This window comes from Palaemon carinicauda, chromosome 29 (genome assembly GCF_036898095.1).
Source record: "Palaemon carinicauda isolate YSFRI2023 chromosome 29, ASM3689809v2, whole genome shotgun sequence".
In the NCBI taxonomy this organism is placed as follows: domain Eukaryota; kingdom Metazoa; phylum Arthropoda; class Malacostraca; order Decapoda; family Palaemonidae; genus Palaemon; species Palaemon carinicauda.
The window spans coordinates 69,514,006-69,528,845 of record NC_090753.1 but is presented as its reverse complement, the minus strand read 5'-3'; the positions used below and the strand labels follow the sequence as shown (position 1 = coordinate 69,528,845).

At 40.8% G+C, this 14,840-nt stretch overlaps 1 protein-coding gene across 2 annotated transcripts in view; it reads left to right on the top strand.

The window, feature by feature from the left end:
* Positions 1–13,533, top strand: part of Nup214 (nuclear pore complex protein Nup214) — a 58,911-nt gene extending 45,378 nt beyond the window's left edge. Inside the window, exons 15-21 of one of the 2 annotated variants that reach the window (XM_068352725.1) lie at positions 1,133–1,182; positions 1,291–1,413; positions 1,801–1,989; positions 9,141–9,240; positions 9,981–10,073; positions 12,440–12,580; positions 13,188–13,533. In XM_068352725.1, the coding sequence (XP_068208826.1) occupies positions 1,133–1,182; positions 1,291–1,413; positions 1,801–1,989; positions 9,141–9,240; positions 9,981–10,073; positions 12,440–12,580; positions 13,188–13,215 (724 nt within the window). In that variant the 3' untranslated portion in view covers positions 13,216–13,533. Of the gene's footprint in view, positions 1–1,132; positions 1,183–1,290; positions 1,414–1,800; positions 1,990–9,140; positions 9,264–9,979; positions 10,074–12,439; positions 12,581–13,187 lie in introns of both variants that reach the window. The other variant, XM_068352724.1, reaches the window with a different exon arrangement.
* Positions 13,534–14,840: the final 1,307 nt, after the last annotated feature.

Here is a 14,840-nt window from a genome sequence, read left to right as displayed (position 1 = left end):
AAAATTCAAATTAGTTTCGAATTTGTCAAATTTTCTTCAGCTTATTCCTCCAGTCTAAACTAACATCTTTAATTTTTACAAAATTCCCTTTTTTCAGTAAGAACTTGACTTTTGACTTTCATGGCCCCTCATTCAAACACTGTTGATTTCACTCATTCATAGTCTAGACTATGCAAGAAGTGAGGTTCTTACCTATATAAGATTTAAGATCTAAGCATGTATGCAAAGTGTAAGATCCAAGAATGCATTAATGTGCTGTTGGCCGCCTAGCAAAACATCCTTTTACTTGGAAGTAGAGTGTCAAGGATTCATGAAGACCATGACTTTGGACTGTGCAAATGGAGGTGCTTTGTCTTTTAGTAAAAATTAATATTTTTTTTAAAGGAATATAGTAGATTTATTAAAAAACATACTGGACAACCTAATAGATGTAATGTGAAATCTTATTTTGTGGATACAGCACCATTAAAGGCACGAAAACTTCATATATAAATTCAGAATAGATAAAAAATGCTTGAAATATTTTACTTTTCAAATTAGTTGCAAAGAGAAGCATATTAGTGGGCAGTGATAAATGAAAATGAATCATTAACCCTTTTACCCCCAAAGGACATACTGGTACGTTTCACAAAAGCCATCCCTTTACCCCCATGGACGTACCGGTACGTCCTAGCAAAAAATGCTATAAAAAAATTTTTTTTCACATTTTTGATAATTTTTTGAGAAAATTCAGGCATTTTCCAAGAGAATGAGACCAACCTGACCTCTCTATGACAAAAATTAAGCCTGTTAGAGCAATTTAAAAAAAGTATACTGCAAAATGTGATGGGATAAAAATAACCCCTTGGGGGTTAAGGGTTGGAAATTTCCAAATAGCCCGGGGGTAAAAGGGTTAAATGTCATTTAACAAACCTTATGAATCTCCTAAGGCTAATGTATATACAAAATATAAGTAAAACTAAACATTAGTAATATATTCCAAAATAAATCAAATTACAATATGTTCAATTTGTTGAGTAGAAGTTGCCATTATGGTTGGTTGGTTCTTTTATTTTAAAAACCGTTTTTCTTCAAAATAATTGTAATTCTTTTCAGCTAGCTTTCACAAAATTCTTTTCGTTATTTTTTGCAGTACAACAACACAGGAAACTTCCTCGCCATTCGGATCTGCCTTTGGAATGGGTAAGACAGTGAAATATTTCATTATTTCAATCCCTAAGTTTTGTTTGATTAATATAATGCTATCGGTCTTGTTTCAGTGCTTCCATATGAGAGGTTTTTATTTTTTAGGTTCTAACACTGCGAGCAGTGGAGGAGGGTTCTTCAGTGGACTAGGCAGCAAGCCCAGCGAAGATAACGCTAACAAGAATATATTTGGAACGACATCGTTTACAAATGCTAAACCACAGTTAAGTAAGTCATCTTTTGGTTTTAGTTTTACTTGTAGACAATGTTGTCACCAATACAATCTTTATTTTACTGGATGACATAACCAGTTTCATTTTGTAACTTATGCATATTTGTCCTTTTAATACCAATTGTAACAAATTCTTTATGTAAAATCTTTTAAGAAAAACAGATCCCATTATGTAAATAGAATGTCTAGTCATGGAAGATATGTTTACATTAATTCTTAAGGCATAATTGATATTGCAAATTAAAAAGTTTCATAAGGCAAAAGTATGATGCTTGATATTTTCCTTATTGCAAATTCATATACTTTACTGAATTAAAGTACTTGTTAGTCATCACCTTTGTCATAAATCTTTATATTCAATATTTATGAGCTGTCAATTTTAGGTTTATTTGGTGGCCAAAGTAGCACAAGTACTTTTGGGGCTGCAACAAGCACAAGTTCCTTTGGAGCTGGGCAGTCCTCAAGTTCAACATTTGGGAGTACAGGCTTCGGAGGACAAGCTAACACTGGGTCCAGCAGTGGGGAAACAGGCCAGAGTGCCTTTGGCATGACAACACCACAGAAAACTTCAGGTAAACACTTTGTTAGATGAAAAATAAGTGGAAAAAATAACTACAATTTCACATCTGAATTGTAATTCTTATCACCAATTATGTTCTTGTGCATGAATATGCATTTCATATTAGATTTACTTTCTATAATTGTGAAGCTTAAATATGTATTAATATGTTGGACATTGCATTAGCCAGTTCACTGTTTAGAAGTGAATGTTTAGGTTTTTCTATATTGTCATTCCTTAAAAAAGGAGATGACAGCATCAAAAATGTAATCCATAAGAAAATTGTATAAAGATTTTTTTCAATATTAAACTTACCCGATAATCATGTAGCTGTCAACTCCGTTGCCCGACAGAATTCTATGGAGGGATACGCCAGCTATCACAATACTAGAAGGGGGTGTACTTACCAGCGCCACCTGTGGCCAGGTACTCAAGTACTTCTTGTTGACACCTCCTCAATTATTCCTCTGTCGTGCTTCCGGCAAGACGTTCTGGGATACGCTTATGATCTTCGAGTTTTTTCACGACTAATTGGTGAAGTATTCTCTCAGATTTCGGCTGTCGCATTACTGGAAACCTTCTTATATTAGCTAGATAGCTTTTATATAGTCCTGATTAACGGTTAACGATCTTTTGCTTGATTTTGGAACCCCCTTTTGGCTAACTCTTTGGATTCAAGATGTCTGACATTTCGCAAGCCCCCTCCCATAGACGATGTAGGTCTTGCAATAGGCGTATTCCGAAGGCCTCGGTAGATCCTCACACCGCTTGTTCTGACTGTAGGGACAGGCCCTGTCAGTTAGAAAATCGATGTGAGGAATGCGCCGGACTTTCGGAACTGGAATTTGTCCGTCTTTTGAAATATTCAACTAAGTTAGAGAGAGGTAGAGTTAGGAGGAGTTCTTCTCACTCTTCACTTTTTTCCTCATCTCATGATCCCCTACCTTTTCCTACCCCTGTAGTGGCTATCCCCGAACCTACTGTGTGCCCTCCGCCTGATATGTCTGTTGTTTTGCGTGCTATTCAGGCCTTAGGCGATAAAGTAGAGTCTGTGGTAAGTGATCATAAGTCTCTGATGGCCGAAGTCAAGGAACTTAAGGTCAAGAGTGCAGTGGGTGGAATTAGTGCCAGTGCTGTGACGAGTGCTAGTGTCAGTGCAGTGCCAAGTGCTAGTGTCAGTGCCAGTGTGGTGCGTGAGGATACTTCTGTGCGAGCCAGTCGTCCTCCCAGTCCGGGACCTCTTGCAAGCTCCCAAGCCCAGGGGAGAAGCAATGTCGAAGGGCATAAGGGTTCGGCAGGCCTTGTTAGGCGCACAGAAGTATCCTCGGTGGTTGCGGGCGTGTCTTCCAAAGACCGTCACTCCCACCTGCAGACGATTGAGCCCGTCTTTTTCTCGTCCGCTGATCAACTGTCAGGGAAGAAACGTTGGTCTCAGGTCTCGAGACCGCTTAAACGCAGAGTCCAGTCCGCGAGTGCTCAGCCAGGTTGCAGTCATTGGCTCAGCTCTGACTCGCCGCAGTCATCGGTCGACTGCACTCCGCCCAAGAGGAGTAAGGTTCTGCCACAACAGAGCTCGACTGTTAAGGCTTTACCTCAGCCTACTGTAGTTTCTGCCGACCCCAAGTGGAATCTACTTCAGTCCATGCAAGCTCAGCTTTCGGACTTGATGCGTGAGTGTCGGGCTGAGAGTGTTGCGCCTCCGCCTCCGCCTACACTCCCTCCGCCTGCGCTCGCTCCGCCTGCGCTTGCTCCGCCTGATCACAGTTCCTGCCAGGCGTACGATGTTGAGCCACGTTCTGAGTTTGCTGTTCCCAGTGGTGTTCAGCCTCCGCCTTCTTTAAGGCAACCTTTACTATGGGATCAGGAGGATTATACCTCTCTTCCTCCGCCTCCCCTTGCTGCTCCACCAGTGGTGCAACTCTCGGTTGAGGTACAACAACCTCTCCCGTCCATGAGTCAGTCTCCTCAGCTCTCGCTGCAGCGAGCTCAACCCTCCACAAGGCAAGCACCTCTACACCTTGGCCTTGCGCCTCAGGAGCCTCAGCTTGCGAGACATTTACCTTGTTCTGCGCAGCCTCAACCTCATCACGCTCCGCTCACACCTCAGGAACAGGAACTTGCTTCTCCGCTTCCACCAACCGCTCAGCAAGCACAACCCTTGGGTTCAACCACTCATGCTAGGAGTCAGCCTCCTCCACCCATGCGCCTTCCTTCTGCTTCGTCTTTTATTCAGCCTTTGCAGTCTGAGCCTCAGGTTCTCCCTCGACAGTTACTTGAAGAGGAAACCACTAATATTGTTCCTACTCGTTCTGACTCTGCTGTTCAGCATTCTTGTCCGATCTCTTCGCTACACTCTGGTGATGAGGCGTCTGATGATGAGGAGGCACACCTGGATCCCTCGTCAGACGTGGATGAATCCAAGCCTTCTCCACAGTCTATTGATTTTCGTAAGGTCTTGGCTCTGCTTAGGGAGGTTTACCCAGACCACTTTGTCTCTGCTATTCCCCGCTCTCCGCCATCTGAGTTTTCGCTGGGCATTCAACAAGCTAAGTCCACCTATACTAAGCTAGTCCTAGCAAGGTCCTCTAAGAGAGCGTTAAGGATCTTAGGGGAGTGGCTGCAGACTAAGCAACACCTTGGCAAGACTTCTTTCATGTTCCCGCCAACTAAGCTCACTTCGAAAGCGAGCGTTTGGTATGCCACAGGAGAAGCACCAGGCTTGGGAGTACCTGCCTCTGCCCAGGCTGACTTCTCAAGTCTGGTAGACTCGCCTCGGAGAACTGCAATGAGGCGCTCTAAGGTTTGCTGGACCTTCTCAGACCTGGATCACTTACTGAAAGGAGTGTTTAGAGCATTTGAAATGTTCAACTTTCTAGACTGGTGCCTGGGGGCCCTCAGCAAGAAGACCTCTCCTGCGGACAAGGATTCTGCCATGCTATTAATGTCCTGCATGGATAAGGCCATTAGGGATGGATCTGGTGAGCTTGCGTCGATGTTTGTATCAGGGGTTTTGAAGAAAAGGGAACAGCTGTGTACCTTCCTTTCCTCCAGCATTACACCTTGCCAAAGGTCACAACTCCTTTTTGCTCCGCTCTCGAAGTTCCTCTTCCCCGAAGAGCTGGTTAAGGACTTGTCTGCTGCCCTGATACAAAAGGACACACACGATCTTGTAGCCTCATCGGCTCGTAAGTCTAAGGTTGCTACCTCAGTCCCCAAGACTTATCGCTCCCCAGTGGCTGATACCCCTGCTACGAGGTTCATACCGCCCTTTCGTGGTAGAGCCCCCAGCCGAGGAAGCTCCCGTCCAGACTCTCACAGGAGCAAGTCTAGGAAAGGATCCAGGACATCTAAAGGAAAAAACTGACTCTCCGCATCTCCAGACAGCAGTAGGAGCCAGACTCAAGATCTTCTGGCGAGCCTGGGAGAAGAGAGGTGCAGACGCCCAGTCTGTCAGTTGGCTGAGGAACGGTTACAGGATTCCATTCTGCCTCAAACCACCTCTGACTACATCGCCCATCAACCTCTCTCCCAACTACAAAGAAGAGGACAAGAGGCTAGCATTGCACCAGGAGGTGTCGCTACTTGTGCAGAAGAAGGCAGTGGTTATAGTCCGGGACCATCAATCCCCGGGCTTCTACAACCGTCTCTTTCTTGTGGCCAAGAAGACAGGAGGTTGGAGACCGGTGCTGGACGTCAGCGCGCTCAACGCGTATGTCACCAAGCGGACGTTCACGATGGAGACGACGAAGTCGGTCTTAGCAGCGGTCAGGCAGGAGGACTGGATGGTCTCGTTGGACTTGAAAGATGCCTACTTTCACGTTCCTATTCATCCAGACTCCCAACCTTTCCTGAGATTCGTTTTTGGAAAGGTTGTCTACCAATTCCAAGCCCTGTGTTTTGGCCTAAGCACAGCTCCTATGGTCTTTACTCATCTGATGAGGAATATAGCAAAATTCCTACACTTATCGGACATCAGAGCCTCCCTCTACTTAGACGACTGGCTGTTGAGAGCCTCCACGAGTCGTCGCTGTCTGGAGAATCTCAATTGGACTTTAGACTTAATCAGAGAGCTGGGTCTATTAGTCAACATAGAAAAGTCTCAACTCATTCCCTCCCAATCCATTGTGTACCTGGGAATGGAGATTCGGAGTCAGGATTTTCGGGCTTTTCCATCGGCCCCCAGGATAAGCCAAGCCCTAGAGTGCATCATGAGCATGCTGAAGAGGAGCAGTTGCTCGGTGAGACAGTGGATGAGTCTCACAGGGACCCTTTCATCACTGGCCCTGTTCGTCGAGCTAGGGAGACTCCACCTCCGCCCTCTTCAATTCCATCTTGCAGCTCATTGGGACAAGGGTTCGACTCTCGAAGCAGTCTCTATCCCAATCACCCAAGAGATGAAGACCACTCTCCTGTGGTGGAAGCACAACCTCCTTCTCAGGGAGGGTCTATCGTTGGCTATTCAGACCCCCAATCTTCATCTCTTCTCAGATGCATCGGACTCGGGCTGGGGTGAGACCTTGAACGGACGGGAATGCTCGGGAACGTGGAACGAGGAACAGGGATTACTCCACATCAACTGCAAGGAGCTACTAGCAGTTCATTTAGCCCTGTTGAACTTCAAGTCCCTCCTGCTAGGCAAAGTGGTGGAGGTGAACTCAGACAATACCACAGCCTTGGCTTACATCTCCAAGCAAGGAGGGACCCATTCGAGGAGCCTATACGAGATCGCAAGGGACCTCCTCATTTGGTCAAGAGGTCTAAACCTCACTCTGGTCACGAGGTTCATTCAGGGCGATATGAACGTCTCAGCAGATCGCCTAAGCAGAAGGAATCAGGTCATTCCCACGGAATGGACCCTCCACAAGAGTGTGTGCAACAGACTTTGGACCTTGTGGGGTCAACCTACCATAGATCTGTTTGCCACCTCCATAACCAAGAGACTTCCGCTGTACTGTTCCCCTGTTCCAGACCCTGCAGCAGTTCATGTGGATGCTTTTCTACTGAACTGGTCCCATCTCGACCTGTACGCATTCCCACCGTTCAAGATAATAAACAAAGTTCTGCAGAAATTCATCTCGCACGAAGGGACACGGCTGACGCTGGTTGCTCCCCTTTGGCCTGCAAGAGAATGGTACACAGAGGTACTTCAATGGCTAGTCGACATCCCCAGGACTCTACCTCTAAGAGTGGACCTTCTACGTCAACCTCACGTAGACAGGTTGCACCCAAACCTCCACGCTCTTCGGCTGACTGCCTTCAGACTGTCGAAAGATTCGCTAGAGCTAGAGGCTTTTCGAAGGAGGCAGCCAGTGCGATTGCCAGAGCAAGAAGGGTTTCCACTCGTAGAGTCTACCAGTCTAAGTGGGAGGTCTTCCGAAGCTGGTGTAGAGCCAATTCAATATCCTCTACCAATACCTCTGTGACCCAAATAGCTGACTTCCTTCTACATCTTAGGAATGAGAGATCCCTTTCAGCCCCTACGATTAAAGGGTATAGGAGTATGTTGGCTTCAGTTCTCCGCCACAGAGGTTTGGACCTGTCTTCCAACAAGGACCTTCAAGACATTCTTAAGTCTTTTGAGACGTCTAAAGAGCGTCGTCTATCCACTCCAGGCTGGAACCTAGACGTAGTCTTAAGGTTCCTTATGTCATCTAGGTTCGAACCTCTCCAGTCAGCTTCCTTCAAGGACCTTACCCTCAAGACTCTTTTTCTCGTCTGCCTTGCAACAGCTAAGAGAGTCAGTGAGGTTCATGCCTTCAGCAAGAACATTGGTTTCACGACCGAATCTGCAACATGTTCTTTTCAGCTCGGATTCCTAGCAAAGAACGAACTTCCTTCACGTCCTTGGCCTAGATCGTTTGAAATACCTAGCCTCTCCAACATGGTAGGTAACGAACTAGAGAGAGTTCTTTGCCCTGTCAGAGCTCTCAAATATTATCTTAAGAGGTCTAAACCTATTCGAGGACAGTCAGAAGCCTTATGGTGTGCCATCAAGAAACCTTCGAGGCCCATGTCCAAGAATGGGGTTTCGTATTATATAAGGCTTCTGATTAGAGAAGCCCACTCTCACTTAAAGGAGGAAGACCTTGCATTGCTGAAGGTAAGGACCCACGAAGTAAGAGCCGTAGCTACTTCGATGGCCTTTAATAAAAACCGTTCTCTGCAGAGCATATTGGATGCAACCTATTGGAGGAGCAAGTCAGTGTTTGCATCATTTTATCTTAAAGATGTCCAGTCTCTTTACGAGAACTGCTACACCCTGGGACCATTCGTAGCAGCGAGTGCAGTAGTAGGTGAGGGCTCAGCCACTACATTCCCTTAATCCCATAACCTTTTTTAACCTTTCTCTTGAATGCTTTTATTGTTGTTTTTATGGTTGTTACGGTAGGCTAAGAAGCCTTCCGCATCCTTTTGATTTGGCGGGTGGTCTATTCATTCTTGAGAAGCGCCTGAGTTAAAGGTTTTGTAGAGGTCCTTTAGTAGGGGTTGCAACCCCATATACTTTGGCACCTTTGGGTTGATTCAGCCTCCAAGAGGAACGCTGCGCTCAGTAAGGAAGACGAACTTAAAAAAGAGGCAGAGTAACGGTTCAATTCGACTTCCTTACCAGGTACTTATTATTTCATTGTTATTTGAGATAACTGTTATATGAAATATGGGATACTTAGCTATCCTTTAATCTTGTACACTGGTTTTCACCCACCCCCCTGGGTGTGAATCAGCTACATGATTATCGGGTAAGTTTAATATTGAAAAATGTTATTTTTATTAGTAAAATAAATTTTTGAATATACTTACCCGATAATCATGATTTAATCGACCCTCCCTTCCTCCCCATAGAGAACCAGTGGACCGAGGAATAATTGAGGAGGTGTCAACAAGAAGTACTTGAGTACCTGGCCACAGGTGGCGCTGGTAAGTACACCCCCTTCTAGTATTGTGATAGCTGGCGTATCCCTCCATAGAATTCTGTCGGGCAACGGAGTTGACAGCTACATGATTATCGGGTAAGTATATTCAAAAATTTATTTTACTAATAAAAATAACATTTTTCATAACTAGTGGGAAAGCAAAGAGAATATAAAAATTATATTATTAAAAAAGGACTATTTATTAATGGACAAAATTATTTGCAACCAAAATTATTTTATATGTTGCTTTCAGGTTTTGGAAGTGGCTCAACATTCGGAGGCTCGGCAGTGTTTGGTGGTTCTCCCGGCTTCGGTTCACCTCCCAAGTTTGGTAGTAGTCCGTCATTTGGAGGAACTGCTACCTTTGGATCGCTAGGCGAGTTATTCTCTTTTATGCCGTAGTGTTTTCTTACCCTTTTCTTCTTCTTCCTCCTTGTCATCCTTTATCTTAACCTCCTCCTATCTCCTTCGCCTACCTTTTTATCAAAGAATGAATGATTTCCCTCCCTCTTCTTACTCCTTTCTTCTTTTTCCTCCTCCTCATCCTCTACCTCCACCTCCTCCTCCTATCTCCTTTCCCTACCTCTTTATTAAAGAATTTTTTCTCTTCCGCCTACCTTTTAGTTCTTCTTCCTCCTATCTCTTTCCCCTACCTCTTTATCGACATTATTTCTCTCCCTCTTCTTATCCCCCACCTCCCTTCACTCCCTCTTTTATTCATATTGGACGATAAAATGAGGAGTAATGCATGAAGCCATTGCCATACATCAGAGTCTGGGTATTCCCAGTTTCACACTTAAGGTCGCTTGGATTTCTTGTACTGATGTAACCTAACTTTGGAGTGATGGTTTTGTATATAAGTCACTTTCCCATACTTTAAGTTACAGTGCAATATCATTTTCTTATATTTTAGCAGCTACTTTATTGGCATTTTTAAATATTTATATTCCATTAGAGATTATTTAAATGTATAAAATATATTCCGATCATCAGAAGGTATCTTTCTGCTTGTTTGAGAAAAAGGAAATTGTTCTTAAGGATGAAATGATCATGTAATACCTGTAGACTTAAACCTGGGTCTTTCATCTACAGGTAGCGGAGGTGGTTTCAGCAATTTTGCCTCTTCAGGAACAAGTACCTTTGGATCTGTAGCTAATTCCACACCACCAACTGGGGGTTTTGGAAGGTATGATGTTGATCATAATTTAAAAAATTAATTCTCAAATGATGTCTTCATGTGAACTTTCAGTGTTTGGGGAAAAATTTGACTCAAAAATTCCGATCATAACACACCACGATATATTTGATGTACACAACCACCCAGCTTCTATTGGTCCTTTTAGGATTTTTTGTAGTTTATAAATACCATAGTATTAAACCTTCAGTTAATCTAAATCGTAGCCAAACATTATTTGATGTAAACTTCCTCTTATGCATCTTTGCTTGTTGACATGGTACAATTTTATATGGCAATAGAAAAAAAAATAGCTATTTTGAGTAGATATACTTTTGCCACCTTAAAATTACGTAAATAATTATTTCAAAAATGTTTAATATATTTAATATATTTTTGAAAGTTGCAGTACATACATACATACATACATACATACATACATACATACATACATACATACATGTGTGTATGTGAATAACACAGTCAAAGGCAGCACTAAAGTCAAGGCCATTGGCACAAACTAACTGACCTCAGTCAAGGGATTTTCATACAGCATTGGCTATTTTAAGAAGGGAATCACATGCTCTAAAGCCTTTGCTAAAGCCAAACTGCAAAAGGGAGAAGATAACCCTTTTACCCCCGGGGTATTTGGAAATTTCCCACCCTCAACCCCCAGGGGGTTATTTTTTTCCAAGCACATTTTGCAGTATATTTTATTTAAATTGCTCTAACAGCCTTAATTTTTGTCATAGAGAGTTCAGGTTGGTCTCATTCTCTTGGAAAATGCCTGAATTTTCTCAAAAAAATTATAAAAAAAATATGAAAAACTAATTTTTATAGCATTTTTTTGCAAGGACGTACCGGTACGTCCATGGGGTTAAAGGGATGGCTTTTGTGAAATGTACCAGTACGTCCTTTGGGGGTAAAAGGGTTAATTACCTTAAGCATACGTACATATACAGTATACTGTAGACGTTTTCCCAAAAGACCATTAAATATTTTAGATAATACAAGGGAAAAATACCATTTGAATTTATACCATGAATGTCAAATTTAAATATTTTCAAGGGACAATTATACGCTTGGCTATGGATACGAGGGCCAACAAAAATTTGATGATTACTTTTTGGCTATACTGAAGATTACAACTTATTTTGCTGGTCATCCTGGTTTACCAAAAATACGTTACGTAATTGGGTTCATCTTAACAATTTAATCACGTTGTCCTCATTTATAACAATTATAGGAACAAGTTGAAAAATCTCATCACCTTGTGGGCCACTTAACCCTTTTACCCCCAAAGAACGTACTGGTACGTTTCACAAAAGCCATCCCTTTACCCCCATGGACGTACCGGTACGTCCTTGCAAAAAAATGCTATAAAAATAATTTTTTTCATATTTTTGATAATTTTTTGAGAAAATTCAGGCATTCTCCAAGAGAATGAGACCAACCTGACCTCTCTATGACAAAAATTAAGGCTGTTAGAGCAATTTAAAAAAAAATATACTGCAAAATGTGCTGGGAAAAAAATAACCCCTTGGGGGTTAAGGGTTGGAAATTTACAAAGAGCCTGGGGGTAAAAGGGTTAATACTGTACTCCATTACTTGTCGGACAATTTCAGTGAAGATCAAATCACAATAATGTATGATTAAGATTATATGATCGATGGCATACTATTATTTTATACTTTATATCAAATAGTAAAATATAGCAATATTTTTCAGGTTTGAAATTTGATCATTATATTTTGGAATCATTATTTTTATAGAAAGGTATTTTTTTTGAAGGTCAAACCAACATATTGATATCATTTATCTGTATAAGTTATTATAGGAGGAGTAGGTTTAAAAAAAACATAAAAGTGTAAGAAATGGAAAGATCATGGAATAGTTTCTCCTGGGACCAAAATTAACAAATTCACATATCTGAATATCTGATGTGTAATAACAGTAGCGTAGTGTAAAAAGATTTTAATATCTTGAGTGTATAGCCATTGAGTGCTATTTTGATTAACATTAATGCACTAAGAAATAGAATCTTGTTCTTAACCCTTTTACCCCCATGGATGTACTGGTACGTTTCACAAAACTCATCCTTTTACCCCCATGGACGTCCTTGCAAAAAAATGCTATTTACATTTTTTTTTGCATATTTTTGATAAATTTATAAGAAACTTCAGGCATTTTTCAAAATAATGAGACCAACCTGACCTCTCTATGACGTAAATTAATGCCGTTAGAGCAATTCTAAAAATATATATTGCAAAATGTGCTTGAAAAAGAAAAGGCCTGGGGGTTAAGGGTTGGAAAGTTCCAAACAGCTTGGGCGTAAAAGGGTTAACTAATGATTTTTTTCAATCGCTTTCGTGTGGCAGCTATTCTTCACAGAGCAATACAGCAACATTTGGCGCTCTAGCTCAACAGTCTCCTGACCAGCAGCAGCAACAACAGCAACAGCAGCAACAACAACAACAACAACAGCAATCCTTTGGAGGATCTGGAAATATGTTTGGCGGGTTCGTTATTCTTTTACTCCCGGTTACCTTTTGTCCTCTTCATGTAACGGTATCTGTTTTGTGTAATGATTTGTAAATTTTATGCTTATGTAACATATAAGGTCTTTCTGCATATATCTGTATCTTGGTTTTGTGTAGCAATTTGTAAATTTTATGCTTTTAGAACATATAAAGATTTTGGTACAAGAAGCTTTCAAGGTACAGTAGTTTTATAATAGAGTACTAAATCATTATGCTTATGTAACATATAAGGTCTTTTTGTATATATCTGTATCTTGGTTTTGTGTAGCAATTTGTAAATTTTATGCCTTTAGAACATATAAATATTTTGGTACAAGAAGCTTTCAAGGTACAGTAGTTTTGTAATACAGTACTAAATCATTTTACTTATTTGTATCTTTGGTTTGTGGAATAATTTGAAAATTTTATGCATTTGCAACATATAAAGATTTTGGTACAAGTAGCTTTCAAGGTACAGTAGTTTTGTAATACAGTACTAAATCATTTTATTTCTGAGATTGGCATTAGGACTCTATTTACAATATTTTATTATGCAAAATTGGACAATTTTATTATTCAAAACTTATGTTTTTATTTCTTATTTCAGGGGAAACAGTTTTTCGACTTGGCGGTGAAGTACGCATTGACGTTTTCTTTTATTCCTTAAGAGTTGTTATGTATTTGTGCACTGAAATCTTATTTGGTAAGCTTTTTCAAACAGGTTTTTTTTTATTCAAAGGAAGTTTGATGTATTGACTAAACAAAAGTTTCATATACCAGTGATTCAATTTTCTTATTCAGTTTATCTTGCTTTCAATTTATTTTTTATGGAAATGTATATTAAAAAATTGTGAATTCAATAAAAAGGTTTTTGCCATGATAGATTAAAATTTTTTTTTTCAAGACTGGACGCAAGTAACGATAGTATAGCAAGCATAAATATTTCAGCCTGTTGGTCATTAACAGATAAGTAGAACAGTGCGATATAAACTTTGAAATAAAGTGTAAAACTCTATAAGTTTTTTCGATCCTGAGATGAAAAGTGCTTTTTTTTCCAAAAGATATAATGCTTTGAAAAATCATTTCATCGGCCCATCCCTTTTGACGAAGGAATTAACTAAATGGAAGACAACCTGTGAATAGTGGATTTCACGCGCCTTTGCTTTATACACGACACCCAAAAGGTGCTCACGCGAGGGTTGTAACCTCAGCATTCCATGCTTTTATCTTTCTCTGGTATAATTGGAAGGTTTTATCAGAAAAGGTATATAAGAAGGACTCTTTTCACTCTTTTCACCGGGCGCCACAGGTCTCTCCCCAGAAATAAATTTTTCCTTCGTCAAAATCCCTTTTCTGTCATGCTAACCTATTACAGTATTTATAATTTAGCCTGTTTTATGTCAGTAAATATCCTTTATGATACAGCCCTTGAAAACGAAAATAGTGTGGATTGCACATTAGTTTTAATCTTCATGTCACTTTACCCAGGAGTTAAGTGAATTGTAGTCGGTTTGGGAGGCGGAAACTCACATTATAAGTACAGTGGATGGGTTTAAGTGAAAGGAAATTTATTTTGTTAAAAGATTTTTCTTATCACTTATAGTTTAGTCTGAATCACAATTTTCAAAAGGTAATCAAGCTGTTGCTTCAAGCACCCTTCAAGGCCTTTATAAAAGCCAAACTGCTAATTAGAGAACATAATTACCTTCAACATACCAATTTAGACGTTTTCCCGAACATTCTAAAACTAGGGATGGGATTTATGGAAAATGGGTGGTAATTGCAGTGCTAGGCTCATTACAAACACATTACCCAATGGGGTAATATTAACAATTCTCCAACAAGTGCAAAAAGAACCTCTTCTTGCTAAATTGTAAAAGTAATGACAATTTAGGAGCTAAAGAATTAAGTCTTTATAAAAGAAACAGAAAAATACCATTTGGGTCAACACCTCCATAAGTCTAGTGAGAATTTTCGTTTCATGGCACCGAAAAGCTGTACTGCACTGATCAGCTCAGTCTCAGGAAAATAGGAATGAGGAAGATCAAGTATCTCATTGCTCGGCTTATTGCATAGAATAGTGAGTGAAAAGGCTATCTGGTTCAAGTAAAGGAGGAACTGATAAGTCAACACCAAAGAGTCCAGATTTGAGGGTAGCCCATCATTTATGTTTCTGGGTTATACCAGAAAGGGTTTCTTTTATATGGTCAAATTGTATTCGTTTCTAGGTGAAGCATAAACACTGAGCATCAGATCTTAG